The following is a 12,572-nucleotide window of genomic DNA, read 5'->3' as shown; positions in this document are numbered from 1 at the left end:
AACTGAGGTGGCGGAGGCCTAGGTGGTCGTTCGAAGTACTGGGGCCTATAACTACCTTGAGACTACTCTTAAGACCTGGCAAATCATATCCTATTACGCTGCCCTTGCTCAGTCCTCTCTATACCCTGCTGCCGATGCCTACCCCTTTCTATATTCTAGGCGAATGCCTGAATCTGGGAGATATCCATACTATCCTATAATGAAGCGGTGGCACGTGCCTCGGTCAACTCTGGGGACAACCCCGCTATAAACCTATGAATCTTATCCCGCATAGTCGCAACTATGGATGGTGCATATCTGGCCAATGAGTTAAAACGGAGACTATACTCTCGAGCACTCATATTGCCCTGCTTGAGGGCTAAAAACTGATCGATTCGAGCCTGTCGGATCTCCCACGGTAAGTACTAGTCAAGGAAGGCATCTAAAAAAATTTCCCAAATAGCTGGAGGTGCATCACGTCCCCTAGACCTCTCTCATCCCTCGTACCAAAGGATGGCTATATCTCGGAGTCAGAAAGCTACTAGCTCAACTGCCTCTTTCTCCGTGGCATGCATAACCCGAAATATCCTGTGAAGCTGATCTATGAAACCTCGCGGATCCTCCCTCTAATCTGTCCCCATGAACTCTGGGGGACTCAAAGCAATAAACTCTTGGACCCTTGAACTCCTAGACCCCTCAGAAGATCCAGCACTAGTTGATGCCCTAGCTTGTTGCTGGGTGGCTACTAAATGTGTCAACAAATGCACCATACTCCTCAAGTCCTGATTTGATAGACGTGGAGAGGGAACTGGATGTGCGACATCCCTAGGAATCTCCTCTCAAGTAGTGGAGGAGCCGGTAATGGCTGAGTAGGGGTCTCGCCTTGGACCTCATATTGGGCCCCATCTACTAGGGGTACCCTGTTGTCCCCCTCAGCTATTGTTGTATCTCTCCTCTAGCTAGCCGTAGTCTTCCTAGTCATCGTCATCTATGCATGCAAATACCAACACGTAAGTAGCACGATTTAGATTTGAAACAAGGGTAACCAACTTCTAAATGGCATGTAGTTCCCTGCTTATATAATGTGGTGCAATACACATCTATAAACAAGGCTCTACTAGACACGACTTATAAACCCTCTAGAACAGAACTGCTCTGATACCAAGTTTGTCACGCCCTGAACCTGGGAGGCGAGACCGGCAATCGGTGCCTCACTTAACCTAGTGTACCAACTTGTGACTGATAGACTCTGAACATACAATGTCATACTTTGGCCATGGGGCCACATTGCAAAACAATTTGCGAAGAAAAATATAAAATGGAAACTAGTGCTGACTAAACATCAATATAAAGCCGGGCCGATAAGACCGTCATAGCTATTACAGCTGGCAAACAAACAAAATATACATACAAGGACTAAAAGCCCAACATACTGCACTAACTAACAGAATATGTCTACAAGCCTCTACCGATGGATGTAGGTGATCGGAACACGGCCCCAACCTACCCATAACATATATACATATATACATAAAATGTACACAAAACTCTAGACCCGGCAACTCTGAAGGACGTGGAGCTTACCAATCAAGCTGAACTCGGGCAACACCTACTGAGGAGGTCTACCCGTCTATCTGTATGCACCTGCATGCATGAAATGCAGCGCCCCCAGAAAAGGGACGTTAGTACGAAATAATGTACCGAGTATGTAAGGCAATAAAATAACCGAAAGCTGAAACTGAACTGATAATATGATAATTGAAAGTAACTAGGAGATAAAGATGATCGGGAGATATACTTACCTACTGATATTGAATCAACTTTCTCAATATAATAAGTAAAATAAATGTTCGGCCGTATAAGGCTCGGAACGTGTAACTGCTCTACCGTAGTAGGCATGCTTATAGGCGCTCGGCCATACTAGGCTTTGTATCTCAACCATTCTGGGCTCGCTCATAGGCGCTCGGCCACAGTAGGCTCGGTATATAACTTACCATCTGATCATAGGTTGCCCAATAGGGGCCTGTCCACCGATTATAACTCGATGGTAGTAAAAATATTGTAATAATGTATATATATATATATGTGTGTGTGTGTGTATATATATATATATATATATATACTCTCTGCTCTCTTAACTAGAAGAAGACAATACTCAATTGAATATAAAGTCCTGATAAGGGAGAATATTGTAACTTATGAGACTAGGATAATATATATAAATTCGAGAGTATGATATTCTCTTTATGCCTCATCATCAAACACATGTAGTTATGAGATCATGCCAAAATGAAGGAAGGACTTAGCCTTAACATGCCTTATCACAATCTTTCCAATCACCAAATTGAACTCGCCTCTTTGCACACAACAACGATAATAATAATATCATTAAGTTGTGAAAGGTACAACTATCGCACAACGAATGACAAACTTATTTTGTATAGAAACGGGTAGCATCTCCCCTATAATCCTTACTTCCTCCAAATTCAGGATAACACCACCAACAACAACATATATACATTAATTTCCAGCCGTATATACACCATAAAATACTACAAAACAGTCCAACACACTGCAATCTCTTCATACAAAAACCGACCACCGTAGTAGTGTCAAACGATCCGGAAATGTTTCGACGAACGACCAGCCACTGCCCTACATCTATATGATGTTTATCCATGCCCTTCCTCCTCCAAAACTCCACAAAATAGTAGTAAAAAATGCAGCCCAATAGCAACACAAAACAGTCCACAAAACAGTCCGCTACAAGTGAATAACTCAAACTCACGACTTCCGATCACCGTCCCTAGAGTTCTTACAAATATAGAGTGACTTACCATGAAGTTATAGCAGAAACAATATATGAAATAGAGCAGTAAACTTACCTTGTTTGTTGGATAACTCAGCTCCTATCTTGGTTCTTCAAAGAATAGGTTTTGCCTCCAATTAGAACTTGAAAGGGGGAGAAAATCAATTAGGGTTTGTGGGTAATTTTTGGGAGGAAGTTTACAGGGTTTTAGGTATATTTATTTGTGATATATAATAAGGTTTATATTGCAGGATATAATCCCTTAAATGGGCTCTTTGCCTGACCCAAATTGCCTCTTTTTGTGCTCTCATTTAACCAAGTAGGTGACACAACTACTTGTCACCTAGCAGCCTGCACAGTCTCGCAAAAATGCATATATCTCTCTGTTCCAATGTCGTAATGATAAACGGTTTAATGTGTTAGAAAATAGACTCATAGAGATTCAACTTTATGGGTGGAACACCCCATAAATCTAAGTATATTGGGAGAAAATTGTAGTTACATTTGACCCAAATTTTCAGTAAAACTTATAAATGTAACTTGTGATGACTTTCATCGACTTTTGTTCCACAACTCGCTTGACTTAAAACAAAACACACGATTATAATACAACTAACCTAATTCATAACATAACCTCCTTATCATGTTAAGCACCCTAGCCTCACCCCAAAAGTACATGTTATCGCATTCTCATCTTGTCGACTTTCGACGAAACATTATTTTCTTCAATTCCTTTAGCTTCTGAACCTTCCAACCCTCTTGGTACTTGTTGTTCATGATATTCAATATCTGTAACCTCCGAGGTAATATGATTAACTTACTTTATATACGTTCAAATATTATCTCATTTTTAGTCCTACATTAGTTTGTTTACGACACACTTTTACGTATGAAAATATAGGGTGTAACACTCCTCAACACACTGAGTCCGTTTTTTGTATACCTTATAGGCTTTACTTTGAGAAGAGTACCCCAGAAAAATTCCTTCATCACTCTTGGCATCAAATTTTCCAAGCTGATCCTTTCCATTGTTGAGAACATAACATTTGCACCTAAATGTTCTTAAGTGAGTCAGCTTGAGCTTCCTTCCATTCAGCAACTCATAGGGAGTTTTGTTCAAGAAAGACCTGATCATGAACCTGTTCACCAAGTAGCAGGCAGTGTTGATAGCTTCAGACCAGAAGTTCTTAGCAATCTCACTATCGATCAGCATTGTTCTTGCCATTTCTTCAAGAGTTCTGTTCTTCCTTTCCACAACTCCATTTTGTTGTGGAGTTCTGGGGTCTGAGAAGTTGTGGGCGATGCCATTCTCGTTGCAGAATTTATCAAACTTAGCATTGTCAAATTCTGCTCCATGATCTGATCTAATGCATGCTACTTTTGATTCCATCTTCACTTGAATTTTCTTCACAAAGGCTACAAAAACTTCAAAGGTCTCATCTTTTGTTCTAAGGAACAGAGTCCAAGTGAATCTGGAATAGTCATCCACTATCACAAAAATGTATCTTTTTCCTCCCCTGCTTTGCACTCTCATAGGACCACGTAGATCCATATGAAGGAGATCAAGTGGTTTTGAGGTGCTGACATCCTTCTTTGGCTTGAATGAGGATTTCACATGCTTCCCTCTAGCGCAGGCATCACAGATTTTGTGTTCTTTGAACTTTGACATGGGCAGACCACAAACCAGGTCCTTCTGAACCAGCTTATTCAGTAGAGAGAACCTTGCATGCCCCAGCCTTCTGTGCCATAGTTCAGCATCATCATCAACTGCTTTCAAGCAGCTCAGATCATCACTTTGTGGGGACTCAAAATCAGCAACATAGATATTCTTGTATCTTTTGGCCACAAGTACCACTTCACTAGTTACTAGATTTGTAACTGTGCATATCTTTGACAAGAACTCCACCTCGTTTCCTTTATCACATATTTGAGAAAAACTCAAGAGACTATACTTAAGACCATTGACAATTGAGTGAGTGAGTGATTTTCCAATTTTTCCAACACCAAGAATGTACACCTTTATCCCATTTCAAAAGGATACACTCCCTCCTTGCAGGGCTTTTAGTAAAATAAATTCTATGGTATTCCCAGTCATGTGCTTTGAGCATCCACTATCCATGAACCATTATTGACTGCTTCCTTTCACTGTTCCCTACACAAAAAAATCAAGGGTTAGATTTAGAAACCCAAATAAGTTTGGGTCCTTTGTAATAAGGAAAGGGATCAATAAGTGCTCTTCTAGTCCATGTAGGTAACATGCGCTTTTTATGGGTGGCACCTGGTCCTCTTTCAGCAGTTACTCCTTCAGCAAAAACTTTGTTTTTCTGAAGAGCACCTGACTTGGCGATTTTCTTTGAAATGCCCATTGTTCCCACGGTAGGTACAAAACCAAAATTATCATGCACAGTGACGTACTTGTTATGAAAGTTATAAGGAGTTCTCTCCCTTTGAAATCCTATTCCCTGCATGTTTCCACCATTGTTAACATACATGGCATCCGAGAACCAGGTCTACTTAAGAGACTTCTCAAGATCACTTTTTACTCTTTCCGATTCTGCTTGAAGCTGTCTATTTTTCTCAAGTTAAGCACACAAACTAGTTTTTACAGCATTTAACTCATTTTCAAGTTTAATAGTTGCCTCACTAGCCACTTCTTTCCCTTTTTCAGAATTCGCAGGCCTACATTCAGCTTTGAGTTCCTCTATTGTTTCCTTTAAGTCTACAATCACCAAAAAGAGGTCATCTCTTTCCTGCTCAATAACAGCCACTTTCTCTTTTAAGGCATCTTTTTCTTTACTGAAATTCTCAATGGTTTCTTTTAGGTCAACTACTACTACCATCAGATTATCTCTTTCGTGTTCTACACTAGTGATTTTCTCAGTGAGAACCTCCTTTTCATTTTCTAGATTATTTATAGTTTCCTTCAAATCAACCACACAAACTACCAAGTCATCTCTAGTTTGCTCAGCATCTCCTAACTCTATGGTTAAGGCGTCCTTATCATTTACAAGACTATGGTAAGCATCAATTAACACATTAGCTAATGACATGAGTTTTTTAGGAGAGAAGGACTTCAGATTTCTCTGAACATCCCGAAAGTTTACCTCATCATTGTCGTCGTCTTCATCATCATTTGATTGAGCCATCAAAGAAAATATTGAGTCATACTCATTTTCTTCACTTTCAACTGCCATCATGTAGTTGTCACATGCATCATCTTCTTCTTCAGACTCGCTGTAAGAATCTCCCCATGCTGCAAGAGCTTGCTTCACAACATTGTTAGCGACGTTCTTTCTTTTGAAGCGTTTATCAAGAATCGGGTTCCTCTTGGCTGCTTTGTCAGAGTTATGTTTGAAGCGTTCTTGCTTCAGGAGAGGCCAATCTTTGATGAAATGCCCTGGCTTTCTACACTTATGACAGAAGTCATAATTCTTTGACTTGCTAGAACTGTCCCTCTTTCGTATACCTCCATTCCTTCGAACCATTTTCTGAAACCTTCTGTTTAAGTAAGCCATGTCACTATCCTCGCCACTTGAGTCATTTCTTTCTGCCTTGAGTACCATGCCCTTTTCCTTCTTTGGTTCTCTTCTCTCACTGTCTTTCTTCTTTTTTATTTCATAGGTTTTCAGATTCCCAACCAGCTCATCTATAGTCAGTTTTTGTAAATCCATTGCTTCAATAATGGCATTCACTTTACTCTCCTAGGAACTAGACAAAACACTAAGAATTTTCCTCACGAGCTTGTTCCTAGGAATGATTTCACCAATTAAGTGTGGCTCATTTATGATGGAAGTGAATCGAGTGTGCATGTCTTGAATGGATTCATCGTCCTTCATTCTGAAGAGCTCATACTTAGTGGTGAGCATGTCAATCTTAGATTGCTTTGTGTCACACCTCATTTTTCTACCCGAAAGGGTATAGGGGAATTTTTCCAATTAAAGTGACAATAATCGAAACAGGATTATTTATTCAAATTCAGAGTCTCCACTTGGGATAATTTATGGTGTCCCAAGTCACCGGTTTAAAATCCCGAATCAAAGAAGTTTGACTCTATTTTATAGTCCGCGAAACACAGAAATCCGAGTAAGGAATTCTGTTAACCCAGGAGAAGGTGTTAGGCATTCCCGGGTTTTGTGGTTTTAGCACGATCGCTCAACTATTATTATTGGCCTAATTATTTGATTAATTAAATATCTTATACCTATTATGCATTTTTAACCTTTGGCCGCTTTTAATTATTTATGGAATTATTCTGGAACAAGTTACGTTTGTCATGCACTTATTTGTTTGATACACATTGCGAATCGTGTCACGGAACCGTACCCACAATCTACAACATGTTTAATTTATTAACATTATTAGAAGTTATGGCCGGGTCACATGAAATGTGCACCTGAATTTTGAAAATTATGTATGACAACTACGTCACGGGAACTGTACCCGTAGCTATGATGATTTATTATAGCACGCCTAAAGCAAACTACGAGTATTCGTATTTAAAACTAATTCGACATTCAAATGAAGGCTACTAATTTTAACTATGTGTTGGGTATAATTAGGTTGGACCTTTAACTATATTGGGAAAAACCTTGGGCCAGCAGTAAGCCCATTAGGTTATTTGGTCAGAGAAAAAATCAATGTTAAGGCTGCTTGAGCTCGGAATTTAACCCAGAAGTAAAAAAACTCAAAGGCCTTGCCAGGTCCAATTTTGACCATGGCTGTCTTGTTTTGGGCTAACGTCAGCCCAGCAGCTTTAATGGGAAAAATCTTTAATATGCTAAGGCCATAAATGAAGCCCAATCTCTTCAAACACAAATAACAAAATATTTTTATCAAAATTCTGAATATCAAAATATGCTGAATAGCCGTGTTATGGACTTTAACTCATTAACATGCCATTAGTAATACAATATTAGCTTAAACCCCTTAAACTACTAATTAATCACATTGAAATTAGACATGTAAGTACTTTAACCATAACTGAAAATCTAGGATACAAACTGGATATCACTCACTTAGTGATTACATACTGAATTTCTTTTGAACGTGAATAAACTTGGACATCAAAAACTCAAATGAAGTACCATGACCAACATAACAACCTCTACTCTTTAACAAATAAACAAGAACAAGCTAATAACAAACATCAATCAACTTGAACTCTTGAACAACACACGAAAGGCTAAAACATTTTGAACATTTAAACATGAGAGCCCTACTAAATTATTGACTAATAACAGATCCAGCATATTCATCTCAAAAGAAGAAATTAAAAGGCCAAATGACTTGTAAGAACATATATAAAACTGAAATTCAATATTTGAATATTAACTTCAAATCATTAGTGCATTCTTCAAAATATGCTTGCACTCCATTTTGTCATTCAAAGTTCAGGAAGTACCTGGTTATAGAGAACAAAACAAAGAACTTCAGCAAGAAATCAGTAGAGATCAGCAGCAAAAAACATACAACACAGCCTCAAACTTAATCCATGTTTCGGTTTAGAAGACCAGAAATCCCAAAGAAATTTGTTCTAACTTTTACCAAAAATCAGAAAAGGCGTCAGCTACTAGTGAAATAGTAGAGCTAAACTTTTGGGGTATTTTTAGGGTCTGAAAAATCTCCTTTACTAAATGAGGAAAGTGTTCTATATATACCCTAAGAGAGCTATTGTGTGCTCTCCAAGTCAGGGAATAATTCCCTTTGAAAGCAGCCCTCAAAGAGCATCTTTTTAACAGAATTGGACAGCTGGCTGTTTCTCATCGGTTTAAATATTTTGTACTGGCCAAATAGGGCCAGCTGCCCATGTTATAGAACCCTTATCTCAATTTCTATTTATACACCCTTCCGATGACCCCCTTTAAGTTTTTTTTTGTCCAATTAACCCCTAAAAGTGTCTAATGATTTACAAACCATAGCAAACATTAACAAAACCAACAATCATCCGAAATTAAATCAAAGAGACTGCCAAAGCTCAGAAATAATCATGTTAATCCATATTAATATAGGCAAGACAAACAAACACATAACAATAGAATACTGAAAATCCTAAAGCATGCAAACTAAATATGAAATAATCTTGAAGAAGAGACAGGGAAGAACAACAGAAGAAATGACGGAAAATACCACAAAGATCTACCTAAAATAGTTACGAACTTGGATTAAACTTAATTAATACTACTGACCCATAAGCTAACTTATTGGCTAACAAACCAAGAAATTAAACGGAATAAAACAGAATAAAACAAAACCTAAATGAAACAGTAATCTAAACATAAAATCTTAATTAAAATAACCATCTCTTTTTTTTAACTTTTTTAGAACAATTAAAGCAAGACAAAGAAGGACAAGTGAATACCTAAAAAGAAAAAGACGGGTTGAGGCCGGATCTATGGATGGATTTTGAAATAGCTCGAAATTGACCCCAAATGATTGTTCTTGTCAAGAAAAATCCATTTGGGGTGAGTTTCGAACTACACGAACATAAAGAATTGTAGAGAACCGGAACATGCAAGAACAATGCTTTTTTTTTTATTCTCATATTTGAGATTCGACGGGTTCAAAGGGGATTCAGGGAGAATTGTTTAGGGATTTGGAAAGGAGGGGGAAGGGTGATTGTAGGGTGAAGATTTGGGTGAGTTTGGAGATCGGCCGTCGCCGTGAAACGATTTTCGGTGGGCGGCGGCTAGGGTTTGGGATGTTTGGAGGGAAATGGGGTGTTCGCTTGGGTTTGGAGGGTTCCGACATATATAAGGGGGAAGGAAGGCCAGTTCCCAATTGTTAGATCAATGGATGATCAACGGCTGGGATTCAAACTAGGTAAAATGATATCGTTTCCTTAAGTGGGGGGGTGCTGGACCGGGTAAGGGATTGGGATGGGTAGTTTTTCGGAGGAAAAGGGTTTGGGCCTAACTCAGAAGGCCCAAATAGGATTTCAAGAAAAATCACTCCCCTCTCATTATTTGACTTAATTTTAATACTAATTAATACTAATTACCAATCACTAATAAATTTAGTTGGACCTAAATTAAATTCTAAACAAGACCTAATAATGAAATTGACTTAATTATCTAATTCTAACACTAAAATAATTAATTTATTTTAGAACTAATGAAAGAAAAAATACTAAAACTAAAACTAAAAAATGGAACAATGTATTTTTTTATTTTTGTTTTGTTGACGCGATTAATTAACAATTAAACTAAAAGGCAACTACCAAACTAAGAATTCAATGCATGAAACTTGAATATATATTTTTGGGTATTTTTATGCTTTTAATATATGTAAAATGCAACTAAAATGCAAACAATTAAGCAAATATTCCTAGAAATTCTATAAAAATTAAAGTAATCTACAAAAATATATTTTTATGATTTTGTAGGAGTATTTTGGTCGGGAAAAAATTATGTGCTCACACTTTACTTGAGTAGTTCTTTCGTGTGCTGTTTGTAAAGTTTCCCATATCTCTTTGGCAGATTGGCAAGCTGAAATCTTGTTATATTCATCAGGATCTATACCACACGCCAAAAAAATTTTGGCACGAAAATTTTTCTCAACAACCTTCCTGTCAGCATCGTTGTATTCTTTCCTCGTCTAAGGCACTGTCACAGCAGGATCTCCGATCATTTTTGTAGGGACATAAGGACCATCACATATAACATCCCACAGCTCGGAATCTTCATCCATGATAACGTTATGCATCCTTGTCTTCCACCACCCATAATATTAGTCATTGACCTGGGAGGTTTGTAGGTAGACTAACCCTCTTCGAAGTTTGGTGGAGCAGCCATGAGAATCCTTTCTAGGTGTTAACCTGATAGAAAGAACTCTCTGATATTAATTGATAGAATATATGAGTCCACCAAACTATATAGAGACCAGGTCCTATATATGTTTCCACAGATAAGGCTAATACAACAGTAAATAAATGGAACAGGGAACTTTTACGTGGAAAAATCCCTGCTCAGGGAGATCAAAAAACCACAACCTACACTGGTAAGATTTCAACTTTACTATGAGCAATCTTCAGATTACAACCTAAGCAACCTAAGAATTAAACTCTTAATCCCTCACTAACTTGCAATATACCTATTACAAGCCACTTTGCAATATATTTATTACAAAGACTTCAACTCATGACTAACTCTAGTCACGACACAAACACTAAAGGTTTATGGTTTACAAAGGGTTCCTAATTAAAGCTTCTAGATAACCAAAGTAGGAATTACAATGAAGAAACTAAGGACATACAAGAGACTTGTTATAGGAACTGGTCTGTAGTGGTGTTGTACTTTGTTCTTGATGCACTTGAGAATAGAATGCTTGATTGACGGATGCTTAGAATGCTTGAATGAATTTTCAAGTGTTCAAGTGATGTTTTGTTGTAATGTTTATTGTTAATACAACTTGGATGACATCACTTGAATGATGTAAACACATGGTTGGTACAAGGTCCTTCCCAATGAGAAGTGACTGCTGCACTGTGATGCATTGTTTGCGTGTACACTGCAGGCAGTCACTTTCCAGCTGTAGAAAGTTGACTTCGTAGTGCTGTCAGGGAAACTCAAGGGGATCAAGTCCCTATATTGATTCTTTATCTTCTGAAGTCATAGCAACTCACATTAGCTTGAGTCCGTTGATTGAGTTGTGTACCAAGTGTATCACATTAGCTTGAGTCCGTTGATTGAGTTATGTACCAAGTGTATCAGATTCCTTATCTGGTTCTTTGACAGTAAATTTATTAGATCATCAAAATACGAGGCTAAGGTACTATAAACCCATCAAGAGTGATAGAAGAAAGACATTATCATAGGAAAGAGATGAGTAGCGGCGGTGGAAATATCGTCATGGGCAGCCAAATGAGCAGCAATCATGTTCATTCTTCGTCTCACAACTTGCCTTTCCATTTTTTTCTCTGCTTCTTCAAAGACACTGAATATAGAGGTGGGATTTTAAGATGCAGGATTTTGGATATGGTGATGACGATATGGGCAGATTTTTTTCTGGTGTACAATTGTACTTTTTGGTTGAAAAGATCTCATTCCAAAAATATCGGCACTTAGATGCTACGGTTTTTGCATTAACGTCATTTTCTTGCCATTTGGCGGCATCTATATATGTGCAACTATTGTTTTGGGCAGCTTCGGCCTGGATATTTTTCCTTTCTTTTGTTTTTTTTCCTTAGTATATTTAAAGATGGTAAAGATGACTGATTTAACACGATTTGAATACTAAGTTGGACTTGGGAATTGGTTCAGCAACAATTTCTTTAGGCATGTACAATACACTTCATTTCATTGTTTTAACTTTCGTGGTTTAAATTCTTGTACTCTTTCAGCAACATTCGATATTCTTTATTGGGGAAAAAAACAAGACTGAGTTTAAATATTTTATTATCCATTTAATTCATTTATATTTTTGCACTTACACAATCTTTTAGTTTGAGTTCTGAAAATAAAAAGAGGGAGATGTCAAGATAGAATGTTTAAGTGATCCCTATTATATTATTTGAGAGTATGAGATGTTGTCTCTTTGACACAACCCTTCCCTTGTAGATGTCCTCTATCAAATAGAACTAGCACTCCTATGAACTTCAATATTCAAGAGTTAATTTCTCAAATAGTGATTGAGCTTATATTTGTGATGATTTTGTCATGATTTTCTTTCTATATTTGAATTTTACCTTTTCTTAAAGGAAGGAAAATAATTTACTATAAGTGATCCCTAACAAGAAGGTATATATCTCTTTCATATTTAACACATCACTTTGTTAGAGAAAAAAGTT

General features: G+C 37.6%; 1 protein-coding gene across 1 annotated transcript in view; it reads right to left on the bottom strand.

Annotated features, from left to right (window-relative positions):
- LOC142164909 (uncharacterized) overlaps positions 1–11,782 on the bottom strand; it is a 44,655-nt gene extending 32,873 nt beyond the window's left edge. Inside the window, exon 1 of the mRNA XM_075223611.1 lies at positions 11,591–11,782. Within this exon, the coding sequence (XP_075079712.1) occupies positions 11,591–11,694 (104 nt within the window). The 5' untranslated portion in view covers positions 11,695–11,782. The remainder of the gene's footprint in view (positions 1–11,590) is intronic.
- Between the last annotated feature and the right edge of the window lie 790 nt (positions 11,783–12,572).

Source organism: Nicotiana tabacum, chromosome 10 (assembly GCF_000715075.1).
Source record: "Nicotiana tabacum cultivar K326 chromosome 10, ASM71507v2, whole genome shotgun sequence".
NCBI classification, from domain to species: domain Eukaryota; kingdom Viridiplantae; phylum Streptophyta; class Magnoliopsida; order Solanales; family Solanaceae; genus Nicotiana; species Nicotiana tabacum.
This window is presented reverse-complemented; position numbering and strand designations above follow the sequence as displayed.